Below are 13,886 nucleotides of genomic sequence, written 5' to 3'. Positions count from 1 at the left end.
CTGTACAGTTCCCCTCTTCACAAGTGGTAGTAACAAGCGCAGCCGCTAGGGGTAACACGACACCAGTATTAAACCATTAGATCGCTGGACAAGCACAATTTGACATCGGACATTGGACATCGAGCACTTCATATTTTCATTATCTACTTGTATTAGTGAGCTCCCCTGGCAATGAAGTACACCATACCGTCAGTGGACGGTGGAGCCCGCGTAGGAAGAATAGTCCTTGGGGTTGGAGTTCCGAGCTGTTAACGTAAGTGTGCATTAGCATCCTCGCTAGCTAACGTTCAAACTCGGCTTGGAGTTGACGTTACGTGAACTCACTTTTCCATTAGAACTCCGAACCTTGGTCTGTTTAATGGCTTGTGGTGCGGCGCCTGTTAATGGTTAGCGTGGGAACAGTAAAATTCAATTCAAAAACAATGGCGTCAGTGATGTTTTTACTCGACCGTATATGCACTTCAGGGGCATTTTTTTTTTCTTTTTTTTTTTTCTTCTTCCTGACTTGGGCTTGTCAACAGGCTCGCTAGCCTTGCTAGCTGTCGACGCTAACATGGCCAACACGGAGAACGGCCGTCGTCCCGTGGACACAAGGAGCATCCGGACCATCAGCAGCAGCCAAATCGACGACGAAAGTTCACTGGGTTCCGACTCCGAGATCAACGGCTTCACCACTGACAAGCAAGCCGACAAATATGGATTTATTGGCGGAGCGCAGCAGTACACGGAGGCGTCGTACGTTCCTTTCTAAATGTGCTTTAAATACCCTCTTTTTAACCGCAAAAGAATGAGAAGAGGGGACAGTAAATGTGATTAACTCGAGATGTGTGCGTGTGCTGCGTGGCACAATGTGGTTATTATACCTTGTGTTTTCTTCCCTGCAACGTACAATGTCTAACCCTTATAACAGTGGATTAAAACGCGTCCCTTGTAAGGTCACATCATTATTCTTACTGCACTCCTTTTTGCTTTGCCTGTAATAACTTTATTCACTCTTCAAATGTTTGGCGTTTTATTGAAGTGTCTGCAAAAGCACAAAATGTCATTTTCATGGGCGCCAGCCAACATTGTGTTAGCCTACTGAAGGAGTCCGTTTAAGTTTTGTCAGATAGCATTCATTCCTAAAGCCAACACTTCTTCCAAAGTTGTAGATTATAAAAAAAAATAAATACATCTTATTTATTTTTTAGTTATGTTCCATTAACTGGTGTCACCGTTGAAATAAAAGAGGAGGGCCTTAAAATAGTCCATTTGAAGTAATGTGAGCCTTCAATTACACGCTTTTGCTGATGAGATAATTGTATAGTTTGAAAAGCATAGACATCACTCATAATGTTATGTTACAGCTGCCTGCATTTTCTTTTACAATCGGCGCTTTTAATGTGGGTCTCTTGGTGTGGTAGCCTGTAGATACTTGAGTCAGGCAACTACTGCTGCTATAAAGTTTCCCGTTAAAACTACTAGATCTAAATGAATTGCGTTAATCCTCAAACTTAATTGCACTCACATGACCATCAATTCAAATCTTAAAATAAAATGACGCTGGCACAATCCCCTCCATACAAAGCCTTTGCTTTTAACAGACGACTCTGGATGTTTATACTGTACAACTGACGATCACTTAATGCTTACTTCAGTCCTTTTTACAGTTCAATTTAAACAAAGAACATGTGTTTATACAAACTGAAATGAGATATGTTCTCTTTTCATGTGTGTCTGCAGAGCTCAGGATGTGCCTACAGCAGTGCTCAGGCAAAGGGAGGTGAAGTGGTTGGATATGCTCAATCACTGGGACAAGTGGATGATCAAGAGGTTCAATAAGGTCTGGCCAAAAATGTCCAAACTGTCGAAACACAAAAGTGCCATGTGGTTCACATGAGGCCAACCATTTAGATCGGTGCAACTTCTGCTTTTCTAAAGGGTTATTATATATCTGCCAATATATTTGCCACAGTGATTTCCACACTCTCATATTTCTACAATTTGTTTGTTCATTGTAAGAAGCCTGCAGGAGACTAGAGATTTTTTTTTTTTTGTCATTATAGTCAGCACAGTGACTGTCTTATCAACCCATGCTGAAGAGTTATATATATTTGTGTAAATTTATTTTGTATTTTTAATTGTAAAAAAAAAAAAAATTCTAACCATCGAACCAGAAGTGAACGTTACATAGAGCAGTGTCTGGGGTCACAGTATATCGGCAGTACAATTGATTAAACTCTACATACACACATCGATTTTTACAGGATATAAGTAATAAAACACCTTCATGTTGTCTCCCAGGTGCTGTAAATGTTAACAAATGCTATTGAAATAGAGTACAAGTCTGCTAAACTACTCTTATTAAAGGTCACATGTTTTGGCTATTTAGACCTCCATAGAGTGACTCTCTAACATGGATGTGTCCATTTCATTTCAACAAACACCTTGGTTCTGTCCTACAAGTGTCCAGAAAAGGCCCCTCTGACAGCTACTTCTGTTTGACCCACTTTTGTATCCACTTTGTCCGTATTTGGCTAAGTCCGCCCCCTTTCCTCTGATTGGTTGCCCCCGTTTAGAAGACCCACTTGTGAGAGCTTTTGTGTTTATGTTGACAGCACTGGCTCAGGAGCAGAGAGTTAGGGGGAGATCGTCGCTGGTGGCGTTGGTTGGTTGGTTCGAGAAATGAGCTAATTTCAGGCCTCTCTGCAGAAAAACGTCTGCAACTCAGGAACGCATGGACAATTTGAATTCATATTTCACATAGTTACTGAGGCACCAGAGAGCCAATACTACATACCAAATACTAGAAAAAGTGGGTTTGGTCAAATATGGCAACTTTAATTTCAACAATATCTTCAAAATGCCACAAAACAACTTGCTTTCCCCTCTCCATTATGGGCCTGTTGTCGTCAAAGAGGGAGTGCGCTAGTTTAACTTGATATGATTTATTATGCAATGGTTAACTTTGCTTTATGGTAACTATAACTTAAAACCTAGCCTGCAAAATTACTAAGTTTCATGATGCCAACACTTTGAACCTGGAAACGTGAATCAAATGAATTCACTTTTACTTATTTAACAGAACAGATTGCGTTCAACTTTGTGAGATTCCACTGATACAGCTAAAGTCCCATCAAATATCACAAAAAGCACTCTGTCACACATTATGTAAGAGAAGAGGTAATAATAAAAACAATGAAAATGAAGTTGCCAAAGTGGTTTAGTTGATGGAAAATGTTTAAGACGTGCATTTTATCAAATAACATACTGTAATCACATTCAGTCTTTTACCGACATTATAGTTAACCGTGTGTATGTGTGAGTGAGTGAGACACTGCAAAGAAATCTAACGCAGTGCTGCAACCTTTCTTCATTTCCATGAGTCAGCAGCAGGGCAGGACTTGACCTATCCCTTCTTCACAATACTCAACGTGTGACAGAAACAGTTTAGAGTCATATTCAGGGTGGGGCTCAAATGGCTGCATATAAGATTGGTATGACAAGACATTGTCCAAACATCCTCTGTGTGTGTATAGACCGTGTTTGTCCAGACTAGAACAGCAAAATTAGCTTGCACTGAACAATGGTTTCATTAGCTCGTTGTGGACTTAATGCTGATAGTTCAGCTGCTGCAAATGTCAGGAAGTCAAGGTTGTTCTTTTCTGATCCCACAATACAAGTGCCAATAAATGCAGTTTTATAACGTTTTCTTCCATCACTTCAACTATTCTATCATGTCAACACCGATTTGTGCATGGTGACATGAAGATACTGAACTAGTCATATGCAAGCTACATTCTTATTGTCTTTACCAGTGATGTTGTTTTTAGTTCTTTTATCAGTTGTGACAAACATGTAGCGTTGGTTACGTTTCTCTGTTGTCGTGCTTCATTTTGTGCCTCTATATTTCACGTTGGTTCAGGTGAGGCTGCGATGCCAGAAAGGAATTCCTCCTTCGTTGCGAGGCCGTGCGTGGCTCTACCTCTCGGGGGGGAAGGGCAAGAAAGAGCAAAGCCAAGGAAAGTTTCAGGTCAGAGACATTCTCTTTTCACTTCCACTCCATTCTAGGGAACATTTCATGTTTAATTTTCAATAGAAATAGTTGGCAAAATGCAGCATTGTGTTTATGTGTTAAAATATGTGTCAATTTGTTTGTTGAGCGCTTTGTGTGTTTTGTAGAAAGTGTTTATTGAAGTTGGATGATCCAACTTTTATTTCTTGGGAAACCCCATTGTACAAAATAGATCTCCAGGCTCCTTCATTTTCTTTCCTAGGAGTTGGATAGCCAGCCAGGTGACCCCAAATGGAGCGATGTGATTGAAAAAGACCTCCATCGACAGTTTCCATTCCACGAGATGTTTGTGTCGCGGGGAGGACACGGGTAAGAACAGACCAGAAGGGACATGACAGCCAAAGTCCAGTTTGGTGTAGGGTTGTGACCTGCGTTGCGTATCGGTGACAGGCAGAAGGATCTCTTCCGTGTTCTGAAGGCCTACACACTGTACAGACCAGACGAGGGATACTGCCAGGCGCAGGCTCCCATAGCTGCTGTGTTACTCATGCACATGCCTGCTGAGGTACATCACTCCCACGCTTCATCCCCAAACACACACACACACACAAATCCATTCATATGAAGGTGCTGTCGCCTGTCACTGTCATTAAACACATTTTTATTGCATGGCTTCGTTTCAATGTATACCTTGACCCATACAACATGTGCTTCTTAATATGGATTTTTCAATGACCGCAGGGATTTTCATAATATGGACAATTAGACAACAATGGTTACATTCTTGTGAATGTAAATTGTTTAAAGGTCCCATGCCATCAAAATCCGTTTTTTCTACTGTTTTATGCATAGCGTAGGTCAAAATGAGTCTGTGACCTGGTTTAATTTTGATGTCTATGTGGTTTTTCGATTTAATACAAAAGGCAATAAGCGCGTAAGGCTTGCAAAACAACCACATCAGATTTACATGTCTTTGTGATGTAGATGGTTAGACCCCTATCTCACTGGCCTGGAGACCAGTTGGAGACCTGATGGCGACTCGAGTCTCCGCTGGTTGCAGGGACGTCTCTGTGACATTTCCTGTAGTCTCCTGGAGTCCAGCTGAGTCGCGGTGAAATCAAACATGTTCCATTTCATTGGAGACCTTTTGGACTATAAGCTCACTATAGAGAAAATGCTTAATTAAGCCAAAATTTATGTGGACACCTCTACTTATGCCCACCTCCGTCTCTGAAAATATCATAACGATCGGCCTAATATGAAAAATGCAAAAGCGGGTGGAAGGACCATGTATTTAATTGGTCCAATTCCTGCCGTGGAATACTGGTTTTATAACACTTAATTGTGTCCGCATGCGTGCCCATGTGATGTGCGCTGACTGAAGGGAACTCAAATGTTTTCTAACAAATCTTTTGTGTTGTGTTCATCTATGTTGAGCACTGTTCCGAACATTTCAAGCTTCACAGCAGCAGCAGCAAATGTTAACTGGAGACGGAAGCAGTCATGAATTTGTTTAGAGAGCGCATGTAATCAGTATTTACTCTTTGTGTTCCTCATCCTCTCCTATAATTCTGGACAACAGGCTGCATTTACCAATGAATGTATCTCAGGTATTTCCCAGGTGCACATCAACACTATCTGCAGCCCGGTTGGTTGTCACCTTAATCACAACTCAATTGAGATTAATCACCAACCTACCATTGCCTCAGGTTATTTTCTTGGGCTTCTCCATATGTAGATATTATGACCAAATTGAAAACAACATTAAAAATATGCCCTTTGTAGCTAACTTGTGGTACATGAGAGCAGCAAATAATAAATGTAGATTAGTACTTCTCTGACAGGAAGGCCAAATTCTTGTACAGTGTTGTGTTGGGTAGTAGATTGTGCAGGTGTAGTAATGAAGTGACCAACGAGTGTCTGTGATTCATTTCTCTAGAATTGAACAAACCTATTTGTAATAATCTAAATGAAAAGGCATGGATGGATCAAAAGCATTTAGTTTCCTGACGTCACTGTCTGTGTGTTTCCCACAGGATGCCTTCTGGGGGCTGGTGCAAATTTGTGAGAAGTATCTTCCTGGCTACTACAGCCCAGGCTTGGTGAGAAACACAGATGTGATTACACCGAATCAAAAGTACAGTGTAAACCTCATAGTCTGACGCAAGACTTTATATGAATAAGCCTGACCTCAAGAAGCATGTAATGTAATGCAATGTCATTGTGTAACAAGAATATAGTTATGGGTGATTCATCCTCACTTTTGATTTTGCTTAAACTGTCATTGTCCTCTCAAGCGGACGCAAGATTTACTGCTAATAAAGAGGATGTTATATAATCATTCTAAAACGTGTAGCAACGTGATGCGATTGGACTAGTTCTTAATACTGGAACATTCTCATGCCAATCTTCTTTCATTCGGGACATTTCACAGTCCACAAGCGCTTGGTTCCCAATCCTCATGTTAATGGTTCTCCTGTCTCTTTGTCTCTCAGGAAGCTATACAGTTAGATGGAGAGATCCTTTTTGCTCTGCTGCGACGCGTCTGTCCTCTAGCTTTCCGCCATTTGGAGAAGCACAAGATCGACCCCATCCTCTACATGACTGAATGGTTTATGTGTGCCTTCTCCCGAACGCTGCCGTGGGCCTCTGTGTTGCGCGTCTGGGACATGTTCCTCTGTGACGGTAATGCAAAACCTTACATTCTGAAGTTTATGTACACTCAACAAGGGGAAGAATGTCATTATCTAGCATTTAATGTATTGCTATTTGAACGATTCGTCTTCCCAGGCTAGAATGGAAATACAATGTATACTTTGAACCCTCAATGATTATTTTTTTATTTTAATTTTTTTTGGGGGGGGGGGGGGGGAATTTGGTACAATGTTTAGGATTTTCTCCAGTCTACCCAGGGTCAAAATAATACATATAGGCTCAAATGTACACCTACATCAGAATCAGAATCATCTTTATTTGCCAAGTATGTCCAAAAAACACACAAGGAATGCCGGTACATTTTTTTATTTATTTTTTTACACAATTGTGCAAAAAGATACAGAGTCCTCTAGCACTTAGAGCAGTTCGAATGACTAATATTGCAATAGTCCGGTGCAATGATCATTGTGCAAAGGGCGCCGAGACTTCAAGGAGTGTATGTGTTTTAAAGTGACGAGTAGTGCGATAATCTGTGACAATGTTGGTTGTGCAAATGTTACAGATACTCCTCAATCAGTGGCATTGACGTTGACATTGACAAAAATCTCTAATAAAATGGTGTTGAAGGGTCTCGATAGAATAACTTGACAAGACCTAATAGCTTTTTGTAAGTAATCATGATTTATCGCACCTGCAGAGCATAATAAGGATTTTTCTGACAGAACCCCTTGTACCGATTAATACTCAGAACACAGAACAGACGGAAAGTCCCAAAACACAATGAAGATCTAAGGACAAATGTAAATTTCCACAAAATGTGAATGTCATTTGGATAAAGAACTGAAGTTAAAAGTTATATATGTATCACCTCATGATTATTTCAGTGTTTATCCTTTTAAAACAAAGACTGAAAATAAAATAACTAAACAAATAAAAACAATGCATTGTGGAGGAAGACATTTACACGAGAAACTAGGTTTAATATCTGTGCCACACTTTGTCTTTCTCTTGTTCCTGCCTTAGGTGTGAAAATAATCTTCAGAGTAGGCTTGGTGCTGCTGAAGTGCATGCTGGGTAGTCGTGAGAAGTTGAAGGCCTGCCAGGGCCAGTATGAAACCATGGAGCTTCTCCGAGCAGTGGAGCCACGATACATGCAGGAGGGTTTTCTCGTCCGAGAGGTAAAAACAGCGACCTTATTGAGTCTTTTCAAGAATACACCCATGTGTGTGTGTGTGCCGCTATCAAAACGTATGCTCCAAGTGACGTACCCTTGGTTAGCATTAGCGTCAGCTCAGATAGTGCACGGTTCAAGACGAACAATTCATTGGAGAGAGTCAGGAAAATGAGTGTTAAATTAGTCGTGGAATAGAGCTACCGGAAACTCAGTCGTCATCAAACATCATCACACAACCCCACACATTATGAGCTCACTGAATGAAGTCATAGAAAGTCGTGGAAAGAAAGAAAGCAGTCAAGCCTCAGTGTACACGCCTTCCAGGCAACGCTTTGATCTCATCGTGTAGCCCCATTGGATCATCATGCATTTTGCATTATGAACTCAAAAGAAATGACAGTAATTATAGTGACTCTTTTGAGAAAGTGCCTGGACAAAATTGCAGCCTGTTTTTATTTTTTCTCAGAATGAATCCGGTCGCTTCAGAATATATTGTGAATATTCACATATTTTTTTTTATTTAAGATAATCCTTCACTTTCTACTTTTTCACAGTGTGGGAATGTACTTTACAGAAACGTAAAGCTGTGTTATTGTTAGTTATTATTTACTGTGACCTTGGAACTATGGCTGCTGCTGTCTTTTTGCAGTACAGTACAATAGTCTCCGATGTAGAGCATGCCAGGCAGCGCCACCTGCAGGGCAGAAGGCCACAGCCCATGGAGAATGGTTGTTAGTGACTTCATGGACTGTGGAGAATGAAGGGTGTTCACATCCAAAAGGGCTCACCCAGTCTTTTATAATAAGCTGTCTGTGAGACTTGACCACTGGTGACCCTGCCAGAGGCCTTTGGCATTCACTTAAGTGACAACGGTTAACACAAAGACCAGACTTGGCCGGAACTTACTGAACTTACTGCATTTTCCATGAAGGGCGGGTCTATTCCTTGGAAAATGATCTCAATAACACCGTTGTATCGGAATGACGCGTGTCTTCCTGACACAGATCCTGGAAGTGCCAATTACGGCACGAGACGTGGAAAGGGAACATCACACCCAGCTGAAGCGCTGGCGGAAGAACCGCGGCGAGCTCAATTTCAAATCTCCTCCGAGGATGCACGGCGCCCGACTCATCATGCTGGCCGACCCCCCGAGGCACCAGGACCTCCAGCAGCACCCCACCATTTTGCTGGAGGAGGCAGAGTTCGGCCCACTGCTGAGGAAGGACAAGGAGCAGAAGAGCAAAAAGAAAACCCTGAAGAAGTCGCAGCTCCCTGAGGAGATTCCAAACCCTTACCCTCTTCCAAACGCGACGCCGCCCCCTCCGTCTTATCCGCCAGCCCCGCCTCCAGTGCTAAGCAAGGCCTCGGAGGCTGTGCTACAGACTCAAACCGACCCACTTCGCCAGGACCGAGTGCCCCCTGCCGAGCTCCCCCCGGCCAAAGAGACTCCCCTACAGCGATCCACACACAGCCTCAGCAGCACGGACCAGGATACGTACCTGTAATTAGGACGCACCAGCAACCAGACGTGGATGAGCTTGTTGGACTGTGACTTCACCTTCAGACACCATTTTGGCCTCTGATGGTGTACAACTGCCTTCATGCGCTCTCCTCCAAACATCACGGCGCTTTTCCTGGGAAAACGTCGTCCCTTTTGATGTGTGGAAACAAAAACTGCCAAAGTTCATGTGTGTTTTCTTTGTTGTTCACTCAGATTCAACTCTATAGTGATATTTTTGATGCAATCCATTCAAAATCCTCAATACAGATATTTAGTTTTTCTTTTTAAACACTTCCTTTTCTCTTTTGGAGTGGGCAGCCCTTTCTGTCAGGCAGTTAGCCAGCTGCCATTCCTCTTACATTCCCTGTTTGGGAAGCTAATCACCGCAAGGACTGTTGGGAGACAATTTTTTTTTCGAGTTCTTTTTGTTTTCAACATGCACATTGAACACTTAAGCTTTTTTATAGTCTTACATTTACATTCAAATCTGTCCTAACATTGTACTTAGGATCTTTTTCTCAGTTATTTATTTTCTACACTTTCTCTCAAAAGCCTCGCCGGTGCACAAATTCTTGCGTTTTTTTATTTTTTATTTTTAGATGTGGATAACTTAACCTACAGTCACTGTGCCACTTTCTGCAGCTTCAGAGCAGCAGAAATTGACTTGTCTTTTGGCAGCAGCCACAAGAACACTGCAGCAACATTCCTCTCGTCCAAAGTGCTAATCAGCCTTAACGTACTTGTCTACCAAACGCTAATCAGTATAACTAATGACTTTGTGCATGTGCTTTCTATCAAAACTTGCCAATTGCATAATGGTGCTGACCTTCCTTTTGGGATTGTTTGGATATCCCCACCTGTTACATGTTTCCATAGTAGTAGTCACTTCTATGAGGTGCCCCCTTTTTTTAAACTTGTCATGAATTGTACAGATCTGGCACAATGTATTATCATGAAATATTTGGATGCGTAATGCATTCGTAGCAATCGGAAATGTCATTTCTACGTTTTCACTATGTCCCCATACAGTGTATTTTCTACTTTGTATCAACTTTGCAACACTAGAGGAAAAACCTGACTGTCAGCAAATTGGGGGGAAAAAAACCTGCGCTATAAATATACTTAAATGTAAAATTTTGGAATATTTGATGATACGTTCTTAGGTGGGTTAATGAAAGATATGTTTAATCAGAACCAATAGGCACTTTGCAACATATTAATGTTGTCAAATAAAATGTTTTCAATTTTGTTGCATTTGAAAACATCCGTCGTCAAGTTTATTTTCTTTTCAAACTGGCTGGAATTGCTCTTTTTCACTATGTTCCAAATGTCTTCATTTCACCAGTAGATGGCGCAGCATAGTCATCACTGAAACGAAGCCTAACTTGTGTAGAACGTGGCACCCTCGGTGGGCCAAATCGTGCCAGCATATAACATCTCAGTTCTACCTGCAATCTTGGACCAGCGAATAAAAAGAACACGGTTTACACACTTTCAACTTTTGAAAGAGATGAAAATTGTATAAATATGGTGATCACACCTTTATGCTTACAGCCAGGTTGCATGAAGGAGCACTTCATCCAACGATAATGCAGAGAAATCAAAATGTAAAAGCATATCTCTGAAGAGCCAATAAAAGATTTTTGTCCTCGTAGAGATGTTTTCATCTTCGGGCTCACTTCATGAACTGCACTTAACAGCATCCTATGACAGGTGTGCATACTCATTTGTAGAGTATTGGTAATTCCTTATAATTTCATGTACATAGGAGCATAGCCGGAAGTTGTTATTTTAAGTGAATAATAGTCCTACAATACCATTGTTGTGTTCGAATTATTGGCCCTCTAAACCTTAAATAGTGATAAAGTTCTTCATGGAACCGGACTGTGTCGAATGTGTCATCTAAGATGGGACCGCGTGGTACAAGCTCTTATCTCTGAGAAGCCGCTGTTCCCGTGTCTCGTTCTGCTCATCCTCCTTATGAGACAACAAGGTCTGGAATGTATGTGTGTTCAGTCATTGTACAAGCATTTATCCTTTCAACACCTGTCTCTTTAGCTCCACCCTTGCTCAGGAGGTCATTCCCAGTGTCAGCCCCTCTTTAAACTAATGACGGACCTCTATTGTTTTCTTAATTCCTTGTTGAATTGTCCAAACCATTTTCTCTACTTGGAGGTGTGGGGCATTTAGTATGTTGCCCCAGGCCACAAAGAGTTCACGCAAGTTGCCACCTTGATGGTCTAGGTGAGGCAGCTAACTTGTTTCTAATCGTCCAGTAAGGCGTGAGCTGCAGCTGTTGACTTTTGACCTCTGGTCTTCAATGGATCAAATGACAAAAGAAGGTGGCCAATCTCACACAGTTCGGGACTTGTCGTTTCTATTGCGTTTCATAGCAAGAAACAATGTGTGTTGTTGGACAAAGAACACCTGCCATCATGGCAAATCCGAATTCTACACACGTGGCTAAAGTACTTTTACTGTCTGTTATATCAAATATCCGTTTTAACTTTGCACAATGAAAAAAAACAAAATAGTTTCCCTCTTATTAACTTCTATGGTGGTCATACTGAGCAGAAAAAACATCACTTGACAACTGCAAAACGTTTCCATAACTTTTCTGTCGAATGTGAACTATCCATCCATCCGTTTTCAGTACCGGTTATCCTCACTCGGGTAATGCTAAACTAAATAATGATGACACCGGAATAAAAATACCCCTTACCTGTAGGCCTATGTATTTTTATTTTATTTTTTTCAGATTATGCAGGTTTTGTTCGACCCCAGAAGGTGCTGACCACGTATTATTGTTGGAGCCAACAATATCACACAATTGTCTTCAAAAAGACAATAAATGGATGGGGAATATCTTGCTTCCCCGAATCTGTTGCGTCATCGTCGTTCGTGCTCCCTGGTTCGCGTTCCGGCTGACACATGTAGCTGCTGTCTCTGTCCCCAATATCTCCCGCATTTGGTTGTCTTTGTCGATTTACATCTTGCGTTGTGTCGTCATCTGCGCTGTTTGAAAAAAGGTAACAAGCCTATTTTGACAAAATAAGGAGTAGGAAGTACAGATATCTGTTTTCAAATGTAGTAAACTAACCCCAAGTCCAAGTAAAAAGTCAGCAACGACTCAAAAGAATGCATACCTTCAAAATCTACTCTTATATTGTAACCAATTCGTGTGTACTTTGTGACTTTCCGCCACTGCATTTCTACAAGGCGTCCTTCCCTCACGCCATTATGGGGTGCGTTTGGTGTTTAGCACGCCCACGAGGCACAGCAACAGTTAACGGTGGAGGTTGCGGAGGAATGCATGCACCGTCACGCTTTGCCTCTTTGCTTGGGACACCTGGCCCTCTTTCAGTGCCACCGTCGCATTTCCATGTCAAAGGGGCTCGAGCAAGAAGGCGCTCTCTGTGTTCCGCTCCTCACTCCTGAGATGATCTGATTTAGCTCTTCATCAACGGAAATATACGCTTCGAGTGGGCCATGCCGCCTCCCGTCCGCAGTTAAAGAAGAGACTTGTGATGCTCGGTGGGATCCCAGACCCAACGGAGCCCCGTCACAATGCTCGATTCATGGGTTGCGGGTGACTTTCTCCCCGCTCCCAAGCTCAATGTGTTAAGACACCGGGCTGGGGTGACAATGCAAAAAGGCGCCCATCTTCCTCAGGTATCCGATTCCCACATTCGATGGAGCATAACAGGTTGACTCAGGTCTAATTAATAGGCCCGAGTAACAAATGTGAGGGCAGACATTACGGTGGTTGTGGTGCAGGTGAGCTTTGGCTAGCAGGAGGAATTAAAAAAAAAAAAAAGTCCTTTATTGCTCCAAAAGGGAACTCATCCAGCTTTGTGAAGGAAGCATGAAAAGGGAATCCCAGCGCGAGAGCCAAGAAGGATAATTGAATCATCCAAGTTCTGCTGGTGCCGACCTCAAGTGTGTAAACGCACAAGGAAAAGCCATTGCTTTTATTTTCTTCCACTGGGTCTTGGAGTTACTCTGGTCCTTCTGGTCATATAATTACTTTATTGAGCACAATTAAACAGCGCTCAGTAAAGCACAAGCCTCAGTGAGCCAGCCAAAGCGGCTTCATCATTGACTGTGTTCGTAGACAACAAGTCACCTGAGTCATAAGTAGAGGAAAAAGAGGAAAATGGTTTTTGTTTTTTTCTGTCACAGCTGAATTTGTGTTTGGATCCTGACCAAAATGTATAAACTGAAGTAATATTCCATGTGCTGTCCTGCAAATGTAAACATTGTCTCCCCGTGCCAAAGAGAGTGATGAACAGCTTCTTAATCTGTACATTTATCTGAATCAACACGAAACATTAATGGGTTCTTCTGTAACCACCAGTTTTTTTTTTGGGGGGGGGGGGGGAATCAAATTATTTTCATTTCTTTTTAGCATGTTTACGTTGAGTTCTACATTCTGTTAATATAGCAGTTTGGAGCACGATTGCGCACAGAAATATTATTGTTAACAAGTAATGTAATGGCAATGTGGGCAAATTTACGGCGCATTTCTGTACTAAGTCACAAGGAAGTTAAAACATCGCCAT

General features: G+C 41.9%; 1 protein-coding gene across 2 annotated transcripts; it reads left to right on the top strand.

Annotated features, from left to right (window-relative positions):
• The first annotated feature begins 32 nt into the window (after positions 1-32).
• Positions 33-10,978, top strand: LOC133475606 (TBC1 domain family member 10A-like). 2 transcript variants are annotated; one of them, XM_061768682.1, is made up of 10 exons: positions 34-253; positions 522-735; positions 1,723-1,822; positions 3,905-4,012; positions 4,257-4,363; positions 4,445-4,559; positions 6,031-6,096; positions 6,490-6,679; positions 7,673-7,827; positions 8,828-10,978. In XM_061768682.1, exons 2-10 carry the CDS (start codon positions 554-556, stop codon positions 9,326-9,328), a joined length of 1,524 nt encoding a protein of 507 aa, XP_061624666.1. In that variant the 5' UTR covers positions 34-253; positions 522-553; the 3' UTR covers positions 9,329-10,978. The 2 variants fall into 2 exon arrangements, with proteins under 2 accessions (XP_061624667.1, XP_061624666.1); XM_061768683.1 differs by lacking the exon at positions 522-735 and having other exon boundaries at positions 33-253.
• Positions 10,979-13,886: the final 2,908 nt, after the last annotated feature.

Source organism: Phyllopteryx taeniolatus, chromosome 3 (assembly GCF_024500385.1).
Source record: "Phyllopteryx taeniolatus isolate TA_2022b chromosome 3, UOR_Ptae_1.2, whole genome shotgun sequence".
Classification (NCBI taxonomy): Eukaryota; Metazoa; Chordata; class Actinopteri; order Syngnathiformes; family Syngnathidae; genus Phyllopteryx; species Phyllopteryx taeniolatus.
This window is presented reverse-complemented; position numbering and strand designations above follow the sequence as displayed.